Here is a 14,904-nt window from a genome sequence, read left to right on the forward strand (position 1 = left end):
TTTTTTCCACACCGCACAGTGGCGGATTTCCCTAAAAACCTGGCCAAAAGTCGAAAATGGTTTTGATTGACCTGCAAATGTACACGGTTTTTGGGGTCGCAGATTACGATTTTGATGTCAGATTTTCAAAAATCAAAATGGCGGATACAAAGTGGCTGACAATTTAATCTAAATATAAGTAAATTTTCACGAATGAAGATTTAATGGTTCCAGTGTATGCCAATAAGGTTTATAATGTATCGAATTTTAAATGGTGTGTAGTTAAATGATAAATTTTATTGATTTGCACGCAGAAATATGTTTGGGTGCAGAGTTAAAAATATTCAAATTCATTGAATGAATATTGATCATATTCAGCCGCATTCATTTTCAATATTCAGTAACGCAGTTGAAAGCGTCAAACGAACAAACCGCCCATTCATCCATGCAGATTTTCATTCGTCTCTGATTATTACACGAAGCGGCCGTGCAGCAATGAATCAAACGCATCAAAGTAGGCCCTGGCACAATGTAAGCGATGATGATTGTAGTTTCATATGCTTTACCGGCATTTGAAAACATTTTCCTATATAATTAGTGAAATGAATATATTGTACGATATTCAACTGAATGAATAACATGGATATTTGAATGAATATTTTTTCTATTCACCGCGAGTCGCATCAGGTTCATTTTCAGCCGTCAAAAAAGAGCTTCGATTATTTTTAACTCTGTTTGGGTGTCTTTATGATGTAGGTATTATGAGAATTGATGTTATTAGTCATTTCAAACAATGTTTTTTGAAATATTTTGCAACATAGTTACAAAACTTTTAAACTCTCTGTAGAATTATTATTCACTCTACAATTATTATTCAATTGCTGTCCGATGCACATATTTTTCAAAAAACGAAAAATAGTATTTTTATAAATTATAGAAAATAAGCCGATTTTGCGACGAAATGCATGGAGTGAAAATTGAGAACAAGTTTGCATGCAAATTTCAGTAACTAAAAAAATTAATATGACAAAAATACGAAAACAACTGAAATTTACTAAGATTCATAGTATTATATAAATTGTTAGACCGAGGAGTTGTCCAAAGTCCATTATGAAAATGTTTCATACGTTGTCGTTATTTCTAGAGAAAAAAAATATGTGACCCGGAAAAGCCGCCAACTTACCCCAGCCCCGGGGTAAGTTGGCGGTATGTGTGGGGTAAGATGGCGGAATGCCAAAAAAAAACAATCAAATGGAAATTAGATTTCATCAGTGGTCCTTATGAAACGTGCCGATTGTCATTTCAATAAAACTGTATATTATTCAACACTTTTCATTATATTTCAGTCTCAATACCCTGTCATTTTCACTTCGACGCGTACTCCATATTCAAAAGCAAATTTTCGAAATTCTTCAGGCAATTGGTCGAAATAATTGTCCCCTGCATTGACGAGAGACACAAGAAAAAGTTTCTCTTACTTTGGAGCGAATTCGAGAAATGAAAATATTTGATGACTATTTTTGCACTGTAAATAGTACCGCCAACTTGCCCCGTGTGCGTCACCGCCAACTTACCCCAACAGCACTTTTTATAAAAAAGGATTAAAAAATTACTTTTGTGTATGGATAGGTGTAATATCTATACGGATACTGAAAGCTCTTTTCACGCACTATCGAAAAATATAATCATTCGGGGAATATATTGAAAACCACCTTAAATAACACAAAATGTTTAAAATTAAGAAAATTTACAAAGTATGCTCAAAAACACAATATCACCCACAGCTTCTACAAAACAAAATGTTTAACAACAAAAACACATTGGATAATGCGTTTCACATTACTTGAGGTTCACAACGACAGAGAGCGCTTTATGTCTAATAGAAACGGAGAAAAGGGGATTCCGCCAACTTACCCCAACCGCCAACTAGCCCCGGACTCCCCTATCCTGTCATATATTCCACTTCTAGATTTGTTTTGCTTTGCATGATCAAACGTCATAGTTTCCCGTTTAAGCATGGTATTCAAAATCGACTTTTGAAATTGGGATCCTTTGGCGGTCACTTCTGTTGACCTCGTTGGTCTTCAATATGAATGACCAGAATTATTTACGTCTTTTGCATTCCACTTTTGATAATTTTTGAATATGTTTATGAATCTTGATGAAATTTTCACCACTAAATACACAATTCTTCCTGATCAAAATGCAGTATTGTGCGACTCGCTATGACAACCAGCGGTGCAGTAGTAATTAAAAGTACGAGTCCAAATTTTAAACTGAAAATCTTATAATCCGTCTCCGTCTCCACTTAATCAATAATTACTGAAAAACGGGTAAATTCGGGCAAGAATTCTATAATGTTCCAAATGGAACAAAAATGTGTGTTGAAACCGTTTGCTACAAAAGCGTGAGTTACTGTTATTTTCTATAAACAAACAAAAAAATATCTTTTGACATCAATACATATAAATAAAGTACGTACCGTCAGCATAACTTTCCATTATTCCACATTCGAAACCGGCACTTTTATCAAAATCCAGCTGCACTTGAATAATACTGATATTTAGAGCGCTCGATAAAAATATGAGCAAAACGCGATGGTTTAAACTGTTTGGATGTGCCAACACCTCAAATATGGAAATTTTGGAGCGTTTCACTTAAAATAGTATGCGGCAGCACCATCTGAAGGACAAAATATGTACTAGAACCCAAAGTACTACCATGCAATTTTCGACTTTTGGGCAGGTTTTTAGGCAAATCCGCCACTGTGCACCGTGTGTTAGATCTTCACAAAAATTAATCAGCAGTACTGTAACAACATTCTGCATAAGCTGATTGATTTTTATGAAGATCTAACAAACGGTGTGGAAAACTGCTTTTTTCGTTTTCGATTTTTGCTCATTCTCTGTGCAACCTTGAAGTATTGTGTTCGATTAATTTGGATTAGTATACTTATGTTTCGGTAAATTCAGACAGAAATAACAACTGAATTTGAAATTACACATCACTGGTTTGTATACAACAAAACTTTGTATACAACTGCAAATGTACACGGTTTTTGGGGTCGCAGATTACGATTTTGATGTCAGATTTTCAAAAATCAAAATGGCGGATACAAAGTGGCTGACAATTTAATCTAAATATAAGTAAATTTTCACGAATGAAGATTTAATGGTTCCAGTGTATGCCAATAAGGTTTATAATGTATCGAATTTTAAATGGTGTGTAGTTAAATGATAAATTTTATTGATTTGCACGCAGAAATATGTTTGGGTGCAGAGTTAAAAATATTCAAATTCATTGAATGAATATTGATCATATTCAGCCGCATTCATTTTCAATATTCAGTAACGCAGTTGAAAGCGTCAAACGAACAAACCGCCCATTCATCCATGCAGATTTTCATTCGTCTCTGATTATTACACGAAGCGGCCGTGCAGCAATGAATCAAACGCATCAAAGTAGGCCCTGGCACAATGTAAGCGATGATGATTGTAGTTTCATATGCTTTACCGGCATTTGAAAACATTTTCCTATATAATTAGTGAAATGAATATATTGTACGATATTCAATTGAATGAATAACATGGATATTTGAATGAATATTTTTTCTATTCACCGCGAGTCGCATCAGGTTCATTTTCAGCCGTCAAAAAAGAGCTTCGATTATTTTTAACTCTGTTTGGGTGTCTTTATGATGTAGCTATTATGAGAATTGATGTTATTAGTCATTTCAAACAATGTTTTTTGAAATATTTTGCAACATAGTTACAAAACTTTTAAACTCTCTGTAGAATTATTATTCACTCTACAATTATTATTCAATTGCTGTCCGATGCACATATTTTTCAAAAAACGAAAAATAGTATTTTTATAAATTATAGAAAATAAGCCGATTTTGCGACGAAATGCATGGAGTGAAAATTGAGAACAAGTTTGCATGCAAATTTCAGTAACTAAAAAAATTAATATGACAAAAATACGAAAACAACTGAAATTTACTAAGATTCATAGTATTATATAAATTGTTAGACCGAGGAGTTGTCCAAAGTCCATTATGAAAATGTTTCATACGTTGTCGTTATTTCTAGAGAAAAAAAATATGTGACCCGGAAAAGCCGCCAACTTACCCCAGCCCCGGGGTAAGTTGGCGGTATGTGTGGGGTAAGATGGCGGAATGCCAAAAAAAAAACAATCAAATGGAAATTAGATTTCATCAGTGGTCCTTATGAAACGTGCCGATTGTCATTTCAATAAAACTGTATATTATTCAACACTTTTCATTATATTTCAGTCTCAATACCCTGTCATTTTCACTTCGACGCGTACTCCATATTCAAAAGCAAATTTTCGAAATTCTTCAGGCAATTGGTCGAAATAATTGTCCCCTGCATTGACGAGAGACACAAGAAAAAGTTTCTCTTACTTTGGAGCGAATTCGAGAAATGAAAATATTTGATGACTATTTTTGCACTGTAAATAGTACCGCCAACTTGCCCCGTGTGCGTCACCGCCAACTTACCCCAACAGCACTTTTTATAAAAAAGGATTAAAAAATTACTTTTGTGTATGGATAGGTGTAATATCTATACGGATACTGAAAGCTCTTTTCACGCACTATCGAAAAATATAATCATTCGGGGAATATATTGAAAACCACCTTAAATAACACAAAATGTTTAAAATTAAGAAAATTTACAAAGTATGCTCAAAAACACAATATCACCCACAGCTTCTACAAAACAAAATGTTTAACAACAAAAACACATTGGATAATGCGTTTCACATTACTTGAGGTTCACAACGACAGAGAGCGCTTTATGTCTAATAGAAACGGAGAAAAGGGGATTCCGCCAACTTACCCCAACCGCCAACTAGCCCCGGACTCCCCTATCCTGTCATATATTCCACTTCTAGATTTGTTTTGCTTTGCATGATCAAACGTCATAGTTTCCCGTTTAAGCATGGTATTCAAAATCGACTTTTGAAATTGGGATCCTTTGGCGGTCACTTCTGTTGACCTCGTTGGTCTTCAATATGAATGACCAGAATTATTTACGTCTTTTGCATTCCACTTTTGATAATTTTTGAATATGTTTATGAATCTTGATGAAATTTTCACCACTAAATACACAATTCTTCCTGATCAAAATGCAGTATTGTGCGACTCGCTATGACAACCAGCGGTGCAGTAGTAATTAAAAGTACGAGTCCAAATTTTAAACTGAAAATCTTATAATCCGTCTCCGTCTCCACTTAATCAATAATTACTGAAAAACGGGTAAATTCGGGCAAGAATTCTATAATGTTCCAAATGGAACAAAAATGTGTGTTGAAACCGTTTGCTACAAAAGCGTGAGTTACTGTTATTTTCTATAAACAAACAAAAAAATATCTTTTGACATCAATACATATAAATAAAGTACGTACCGTCAGCATAACTTTCCATTATTCCACATTCGAAACCGGCACTTTTATCAAAATCCAGCTGCACTTGAATAATACTGATATTTAGAGCGCTCGATAAAAATATGAGCAAAACGCGATGGTTTAAACTGTTTGGATGTGCCAACACCTCAAATATGGAAATTTTGGAGCGTTTCACTTAAAATAGTATGCGGCAGCACCATCTGAAGGACAAAATATGTACTAGAACCCAAAGTACTACCATGCAATTTTCGACTTTTGGGCAGGTTTTTAGGCAAATCCGCCACTGTGCACCGTGTGTTAGATCTTCACAAAAATTAATCAGCAGTACTGTAACAACATTCTGCATAAGCTGATTGATTTTTATGAAGATCTAACAAACGGTGTGGAAAACTGCTTTTTTCGTTTTCGATTTTTGCCCATTCTCTGTGCAACCTTGAAGTATTGTGTTCGATTAATTTGGATTAGTATACTTATGTTTCGGTAAATTCAGACAGAAATAACAACTGAATTTGAAATTACACATCACTGGTTTGTATACAACAAAACTTTGGGAATCCTCTAAGAGAAGCAACATGCTAGATTCCACTGAGAAGCCCAAGAATTTGTTTCAAAACCATTCAACACATCCAGTAATGAACGCCTGCTGGGCGTCGCCCAATGTTGGTCCAACAAAGAACCAGCAGTGGACAATTTTGAAACATGAATTTATTAGGGGGATGAATTTTGCACACCTTGCGAATCTCAAAAATGCCCAACTTTTTATGCGCACGACACCAAGAAGCGTGTGTTGTTCAATCAGCGGCAGTATCAACATCGTCATCATGCGCTCTAGAGATATTGTTTAGCGAGGGAATCAGAAACTAGCTGAATCTTGGTTCTTTGATATTTTAGCTTTTGTTAAAAATGCGAATTTTCTGTATTTCCACGTATTTTTGTGAATATTTCGTGATAACATAAAATTCTGGTTTTCCAAAAACTGTAGCTAGTATCAATTGTAATTGATTGGTGTACGAAAATATGTAAGTCATCGCATCGAATTCAAAATTATATGCTAATTAAATAAAACTTCTATATTTCTATGAAGATTTAATAATTTTTAGAAAATATTTATTCTTTCAGAAACTGTAGTTGGTATCAATTACAATAATAGACGTGTAATGTAGCTTTAGAAGACATAATGTGCGAAAAATTGAAACAATTTCTTCGGACTACGGATAATCGAATCATTTTCTACGGATAATCGAGTTACGGATAATCGAGTCTACGGATAATCGAGACTACGGATAATCGAATATGGCCTGTACATTTTTTCCTACGCATACTACCAAACGTTCCTTTCTTATAATGCTCAAAGAAAGTTTCTTGAGCCTTAACTACCTATGATCGCAAGTCAGTCCCATAAAGATAGGAAATCTCATAGAAAGTGGGACAAATTTGCCATCATGGATAGTTAATATCTCTGAAATGAACGAATATGTTTAACAAAAAAATTACATATTCATAAAAAAATTGTAAAAATAAAAAAGCTTAAGCCTCTCACATGAACAATTTTTTTTAACCACGCGCAAAAGTTCAGTATGATTTTGACCGTTTTATGATACTCCCCATTAACTTCACGGGGCAAAAATTAGATTTCTGCTCCGAGCAACTTTTTAGGTACCATTTGGGTCCTAGAACAACTGTGCAAATTCTAAGCTTGATCCCTGAAACTATATTTTTGCACCCACTGTTTAAAGTTTACATGGGATTTTGTATGGGAAAATTAACTTTCATAAAATAATTCGTCCAGGAGTCGCCCATTGCCTCCTAAAAATAAATCGTTATGTGGCTTTTATAGGAAATTTAACAAAGAAACAAAGTCTCGAAGAGCACGAAACGATCTGAGGCTTGAGAAAAAAGTTATTAAGCAGAAACCGATTGATGCTCTGTCGATTGATATAATATCCATTTTTTATATCACCTTAATACCTATCACCTGGTGGTTGTTTAACTATATGCAATTTTGTTTCGATCTTCTCTTAATGTGTCTAAATCATTTATCTATACTGTTCGGCCACTTCGCAAAAGTTTTGAGGGATAAATGGAGGCTTCTTTTGTGCATAATAAGAGAAAGTTAAAATTTTTGTATATAGTTCTACCATAAGCAGCAGTGATGCTATAAACATTGAAATTTTCATCAATCTTCAGGGCATCAATCGATTTTTGCTTAATAACTTTTTCCACAAGCATCATATCGTTTCGCGGTCTTCGAGACTTTGTTTCCTTGACAAATTTCCTATATCTATTTATTTTCAGGAGGTAACGGGCGACTCTTGAAAGAATTATTTTGCAAAAGTCGATTTTTCCATGCGAAATCTCATGTAAACTTTAACCCGTAGCATAGCATAGCACGAACACCTGCACAAATCGTAGATGGAGTTGCAGAATTGAGCATATTCATTGCCATATCAGACTTCGCCACAATGACAATGACGTAGACCCGCTCATCTCCACACACCTGGCCATGTCCTTACAAGCGTTTTAATTTTATAATAGTCCTATCATCTTCTTAAGGAAAACGTTCGGAACCGAAACAGTTTTCATAGATGACGGAGATATCGAAAGGCGAAAAAAAGTTACCTGGTGGTTATATAAATTCATATCATATTTAAAATACTTGGAAAAGGTACATGGAACGGTCTCACCAGTATCCAGCATGCGAAGATCATTTCTATATCCTGTGTAGGGGAAAGAGGGTAACAGTGGAACTATGAAAACAATACGTTTTCATAGTTCCACTGTTACCCTCTTTCCCCTACTGCCAAAAATACTTTCTACGTCGCTTCCGGAAGTGTAATGGGCTACACGTCACTTTCTCTCTCTGCAACTCAATTTGATTACTGGAACGCACCTTTCGCTTGACTTCGTACTGCGAAGCGAATCATACTACAATGAAACCGGATTTGGAATTGCAGGTTCTATTATTTAAGCGGGACAACCACAAATGGTCCAAAATATCAAAAATTCACAATTGAAAGACGATGACAACTAATTATTTCACGGATAGCGAAAATTACTTCCTCATGTAAACTTTAAACCGTGGGCGCAAAAACATAGTTTCACCGATCGAGCTTAAAATTTGCAGAGTTGTTCTGGTACCTGAATGCGACCCAGAAAGTTACTCGTAGTGAAATTTAATTTTTTTTTCATAATACTGTGTCCCCCTCTAGTGTGCAGGTGATGATAGCGGTAGTTGCATTTATAGCAACAACTGTGCATGTAGCATGTACAGATGATCACAAAATTGGCATGTAAGCACTTAACCTTGGTCCGTAATTTGATGATGGCTGCTGTGAATATGTCCTTAAGTGTAAGTATTTCGCGCCAAATCGTAGAAATTGCAGAGTGACAGCCGCCGAATTTCAAAGCCTCTTACAAAAAAAGATTACTCATTTAAAGACTACTCCACTTCTAGCCATTGTAGTGCAATCTATACTTCTAACCGTCATGCCTTAATTAATTACTCACAAACAAATTAAATCGATAGGCTAGTTACAGTACCAGGAGAAACTGGAGGTAATCCAGGGAAAATAGATAAACAAACCACTAAACTGTATTTTTGTTTTCGACACCGCTCGGCAAGAGCCGCTTTAAGGGTCAAAAAAGAATGCTCCGTCACTAATGGAGTGCCAAACCACGGTTGGAAAAGTCTGCCACACTATGGATTGCTTTCTGTAGCAAACGAGGCTATATTGTCACGAGAACTTTAGAGCTTTTCAAACTGGGCCTGACGCTGCGTTAGTGATGACGGATTCTGTTTGCCCCTTTAGAGATTATTGCGTTAGCTAGAACATTGTAGCCAGTTTGAAGTGTTCGTGGATATAGCAAATCATAAACCACCTTAAAGTCTTCAAAAATTACGTTACTACTAGTATATTTCATGTTTGTTTTTTGATGTAAAAGATACGACATTTGGTGCGGTTGGTCGACATCATCACTGTTTATTACTGTGCATACAAGCCCTAATGCTAATTATTGGGAAAATTGTGCAATGCACATACTTTGAGGACTGGTAGTAAAATTACGAAACGAAAAATAAACCTATCAAAACCATAAAGTTCAAATGCATGTGAGTAACAATATTTTTTTTATGTTTGTGTTTGTTTGTGATTAATGATTCTATGTCCGTTATGTGTCTCGTTTGCTATTTTATTTTTCTTATGTTGATTGTGGATTTTCTTTATTTCATTTTTAGATACAGTATTGCTGATTAAAACCCAAAACCTCATCGCAAATAGCAGTGGTAATCTTGACAGTAGTAATAATAATAGTAGTAATTACAGTAATAATAACATTAATTGCAACAATAAAGTTTCCACACTGATCAGTAATAACTACAATCATACTGGAAAACTCTATAAACAACAAACTGATGATCACGTTACCGCTTCGATACTGTCACACAAGACGATGGATTATGTTCGACGAAATAGCTACGGCGATATAAGTATGTCTTATTTGAGTCATTATATTTTCTTTTTACATATAGTTTAGATCGTTTGTGCTTTATGTTCATTGTTAATTTAAAAGAAATTACTACGACTGTAATACTAATACTTCCAATCTTTGGAAATTGCTCTTTTATCCTTCATATATTTTATGTTATCTGCATTTGTTTCATTATCAAATTTCAGGTGACCGAAAGGATCCGTTGAATGCACTTGTGAAAAATGGAGGTTCCAAACGAAACGCTTTGCTGAAGTGGTGTCAGAACAAAACGGTAGGCTACCGGAACATAGATATAACTAACTTCAGTTCCTCGTGGAATGATGGCCTTGCACTGTGCGCCATCATACATTCCTATTTACCGGACAGGATTCCGTACGACAAACTGAGTCCCAGTGACAAACGACGCAACTTTAGTCTGGCCTTTGCTGCGGCCGAAAGTGTTGGAATACCAACTTCACTAGTAAGCATCGACTATTCATTATCAGCTTTATAGTGTATCAGCATCATCTGAACGCGCTTTTTTTCTATTTGTAGAATATTGATGAAATGTGTCAGTTGGAACGGCCAGATTGGCAGCAAGTGATGGGCTATGTAACGGCTATCTATAAACATTTTGAGACGTGATATCGGATGCAAGTTTGTTTAGTATCTCTAAGACTTCCACTTTTGCAATTATTTGTTTGTTTTAGTCGCGTTACACTTCCGTTATTTATTGCATTGCGTCACAAAAATCGCTGCGTTGTTGAATACCTGATTTAAATTTGAGATGAAATTAAAGATATTCCTTTATTTTAGCTGTCGACGAAATTATGTTTTATTAGCTAATAGCTATCCGAAATAAATTCACGGGATTGGTCTATTAGTTTCTTGTACAGGGTCTATTAGCACACGCGGAAGCTCCTTGAAGCAGCCTTAATCGTAGCAGTTCAAAGATTAAGCTGAGTAATCAACTTCTCTGCGATCTTGTAACTTCGCGATTGATTGACAGATTTCATCCCATCAACTAATGCTTTGGAGCAACTTTAGTGTAAGGTGACGACTGAATGCATAGGGATCGAAAGTGCGTTACCATCTTGGTTACCATATTTTTTGACGTAGGACTACGTCTTTGTTTACGATATAAGGGTGCACTTTGCAAATTCTACAAAAATGGTATGTAACGAAAAGTGATCCAATTTTAAACGCATATAATTCAACCATCTCAAGAAAAAATTCTAATTTTTTGCACATATCGCCCCGAAATACTTCTAGGAATAGATTCCGATGGATAAACCCAAAGAGTTTTGAGATAGCGCCTCCCAAGTCTGGAACGACAGATTTGTGTACCTAGCGCGCTACGCTTCTATGAATGATGTCATCATCAACTATTTAAAGATTTGGTCGGACAAGCTCAGTTGCCTGTTGTTATGAATGAATACACTGCCATTCGAAAAACCGTTGCAAAAACGCATCTAAGTCCATGTATGAAATTGTTTTCGATTCTTGATTCTTGTACAGTGTTTACAGTATATGATTAAGACCACTGGATTCGCTACATTCGTATGCGTACTTTAGGAAAGTTACAACAATGACAAAATATAACTAGAAAGTTTGGTCTATGCATGAAATGTGGATATATTGTCAAAAATTTGATTTTCACCGGTCCGGGTTTTTTACCACACATAATCAAAAAGTTTTTACAATTTTTAAAAGCTAATCTTGTGCTATAAAGATTTAGTTCCAGATATAAGTTCGGTCACTGTTTTCTGTCTTCTTTCTTCAGATCTTCTCAAATAAGTTCAATCGGATTCGATCACCTACTACAAATGAAAGAAGGTTTGGTTCAATATGTAACATTCGATGTTGGTTGGTTGTGCTTAAACTATACGTAAGAAATATATTTGATTTATTATTACTCATTACAAGTACTGCCCATAAAAGCATAAGAGTCCCATGTGGATTTTTGTCGAAAATGAGTTATCCGTTGGATTGTATTCTGTATCACCACTGAATCACACTGCACAAATAAGATTACCGGGTTTGTTTAGAAAATATCAAAAAAATATCAAAACATGGTTGTCCCATCCATTTGGTTCAATGGATTGGACAATCTTGAACAGCGTTTTTCTCGGTTTGCTGTTTTTCAACATGGGACTCTTATGCTTTTATGGGCTGAATAGTACTCATTAAAAATAGTTTTACGTTTACAGTTCGTGCAACCCCATACGGCTGCCCCTTGTAGTTTTCTGTTTCGATTATGATCGATTCTACCCAAAACTTTACAACAGATTCAGCAAATTTGAGAACCAAGTCACCGAAGAGTCCATAGACCACGCAGAACCTCAAAAACTGGTCATTTAGTGGCAGGAAGAGAACATACTGAAAAGACAATAACGTTCCAGAGCTATGCCCAACGGAACCAAATACCAAAGAATTACTGCAAGGCAGGAAAGCAAATCAAACAGGCAACAAATGCAGCTGCAAAGACAACCCGTGGACCAGATGAGAAAGTACTTTATCGCAGAAATTAGGCACTGTAATTGGATCAACCCACTAAGACTACTACAAATAAAAAATGGCAAAAGAGTGCAGGATACGGGACCAGCTGATACTGGAGGTGCGAAAGACATCCAGGACCTAATAGATCGGAACGTTGACGATCAACAAAAAAAAATTGCACAGAACAGCACCAAGCCTCAAAAGTGGAGTGTAAAAAGCTGAACATTCTGCAACACAACATTCATAGCGGTAAGCTTGAAACTAGTTGGTACCGCCGTCTTTGATTTTAGGTCTGAGTTTAATTCGGTGTAAGACGTTAGTACCTGTCATTGCAGGAATGGCTGCATCCTGAAGCCAAATGAAAACAGTGTAAAAGGCCGCCATGTTCCTCTTGCATACATCTCAATAATTTGAATCAACTTTCCGACCTTTATGTGCAATATTATGGCCCACGTTGCGTTGCGTTGCGTAAGCACGGTATACTTCGTAGATTGCAGACTGATGACTCTCATTTCCAGCCAGACTACTTGAAGAGCATTGTTTGGAAATAACAATTGATCCAGTCCAAGCGAGAGTTTCGCCTGAGAGCCACCACCTAGCGTATGAAATTTCATACGCAAAAACAACACATTTCAGGATCATACTTGTTATACAATAAAGGCGTTGTCAAACTTCTGGTCTTCTGTGAACGTTAATTAATACCCTATAATTTATAATGTGTATGCTCAATAATCTTTTTTTTATAAAATTCAATTGTGTTTTCGAATGTCAAATTTGGACAAAATTCAAACCAAAATATGAACAATACATATTATTAAATTTCTCTTCTAAATCACTAATTCTTGTTTCGGATTGAGAACGAATGGCCATGAGAGGTGTGAAAGATGTGGCTCAGTGCGAAAAAATGGAAGAAATTGGTGAAACAATTGCGAAAATTCTGCTGGTAGTTCAAGGTATGAAATTTCATACGCTAGGTTGAACCGATATCTTTTTTTCCTAAGGCAAAATTATTTTCTCTTTAGGACCCGGAGGGGATTCACAACTTTCTCGCTGATTTTGACGTTGAATCAGTGCATTCAAGGTTAACAAATGCTTAATACGTTACAAATCATGCCTGGCTCTAACCAGAATATTTTTTTATGTAAAATCTTGTAAAAAATGTTCTTTTTCTTAAAGTAATTGCAAAGATTGAGGGAAAGATGGTTTAATGGAAGGAACCAATCATGCGACAAAACGGCACGAAAGAGGCGAGAAGTGTTAAAATCATTCAAAAAAGTCGCTAAATTAATGATCTCGCAAGGTTGAAGATATTATTCGATTTTATGCTAAATATAAGGACATTAGACGAAATTTCTCTGTAATGATTGTTTGATACCCTATCAGCCCAGCGTATGAAATTTCATAAGTTTTAACATAGCTGGGTTATAATGGGTTAACGGAAGGCCCCGACTCAGTGACACTCCCATAAGTACCACGGATTGGGTAGTGGGTCGGTTGTTTGTCAGGATTCGCTTCAAGCAAGCGATGCGACTGAGACTATATTTTTGTGCATGTTTGAATAGTTTATTGACTGTAGGATATGTAAATCTTCTAGGCGTTTAAACTCTGGCTAATCGTTTATTGTTTCATCGAAAACAACATGAACTCCGGACAGCCGGTTGTCGGGAGTGTTGTCGACAATGTAAAATGGACCGTAAACAATGAGTTTAAAAGTGGTATGGTAGAACATTATGTCACGCAAATATTACCCAATACTAACTAACTCTCTGTCATATTACAACTTTATTTTTCCCCTTGGTCTAATACGAATAAAATTGTAGTAGCACTTTTATGCCTCTACTAGCAAAAGTGTTCATGTTCTATGGAATTTACTATATACATGGCGCAATCGTGCGTAAAACGGCCAATTGCGTCAAAGCACATGACGTGCTCCCCTTCCATTTATGTCACAATTATTCATATCTCTTCCTCCTAATAGCGTGGCAGAATTTATAAATGGTCCTTATTGGTATAATCACAAGCCTATTGAGATCCTATAACTTGAAATTTTCCACCTCGTTCGAGTTAAACGTTCCAATATTACAATGAAGACGCAAAACAGAAAAATACAAATGCTGCGTTCCTAAACGATATTAACATCATGCACGAATCAAACACCCCCCGTTTCCAAATAGTACGTACTTATTCTTAGTTCAGTATAATTGACTGATGAGTTAATGGACTAAAAGTAAAGCATTAAATATGACCATAAAATATTTGTTCCTCGTGCTGAAATTATTGCCGCAGTTTGGTAATTGGATTTGAATTAATCTTGCGAATTGTCAATTCTTCACCCTCATACATAATTCAAAAGTCATTCACTCAGACTAGACCATGCGTATTTCCCACCCGCATTAAAGACCCAGTGGATTCGTTTCCTAGTTGGTCAAATAAACACTAAACAAACAAATAAATTAGTTCGTTCAGTCGAAAGAAATGTCAGCTCGATTGGCATCAACCAGCGGATACGTGTTCCCTTACAGTGCCATC

General features: G+C 35.8%; 1 protein-coding gene across 15 annotated transcripts in view; it reads left to right on the top strand.

Moving 5' to 3' along the window:
• The window catches only part of LOC131683361 (cytospin-A-like), a 258,651-nt gene extending 247,947 nt beyond the window's left edge, over nt 1–10,704 (top strand). For 13 of the 15 annotated variants that reach the window (XM_058965272.1, XM_058965285.1, XM_058965284.1 and 10 more), the window contains 3 exons: nt 9,644–9,895; nt 10,083–10,357; nt 10,432–10,704. In XM_058965272.1, coding sequence (XP_058821255.1) covers nt 9,644–9,895; nt 10,083–10,357; nt 10,432–10,521 — 617 coding nt within the window. In that variant the 3' untranslated portion in view covers nt 10,522–10,704. Of the gene's footprint in view, nt 1–9,351; nt 9,518–9,643; nt 9,896–10,082; nt 10,358–10,431 lie in introns of those variants that run through there. The other 2 variants (XR_009304514.1, XM_058965273.1) reach the window with 2 other exon arrangements.
• Nucleotides 10,705–14,904: the final 4,200 nt, after the last annotated feature.

This window comes from Topomyia yanbarensis, chromosome 2 (genome assembly GCF_030247195.1).
Source record: "Topomyia yanbarensis strain Yona2022 chromosome 2, ASM3024719v1, whole genome shotgun sequence".
NCBI lineage: Eukaryota > Metazoa > Arthropoda > Insecta > Diptera > Culicidae > Topomyia > Topomyia yanbarensis.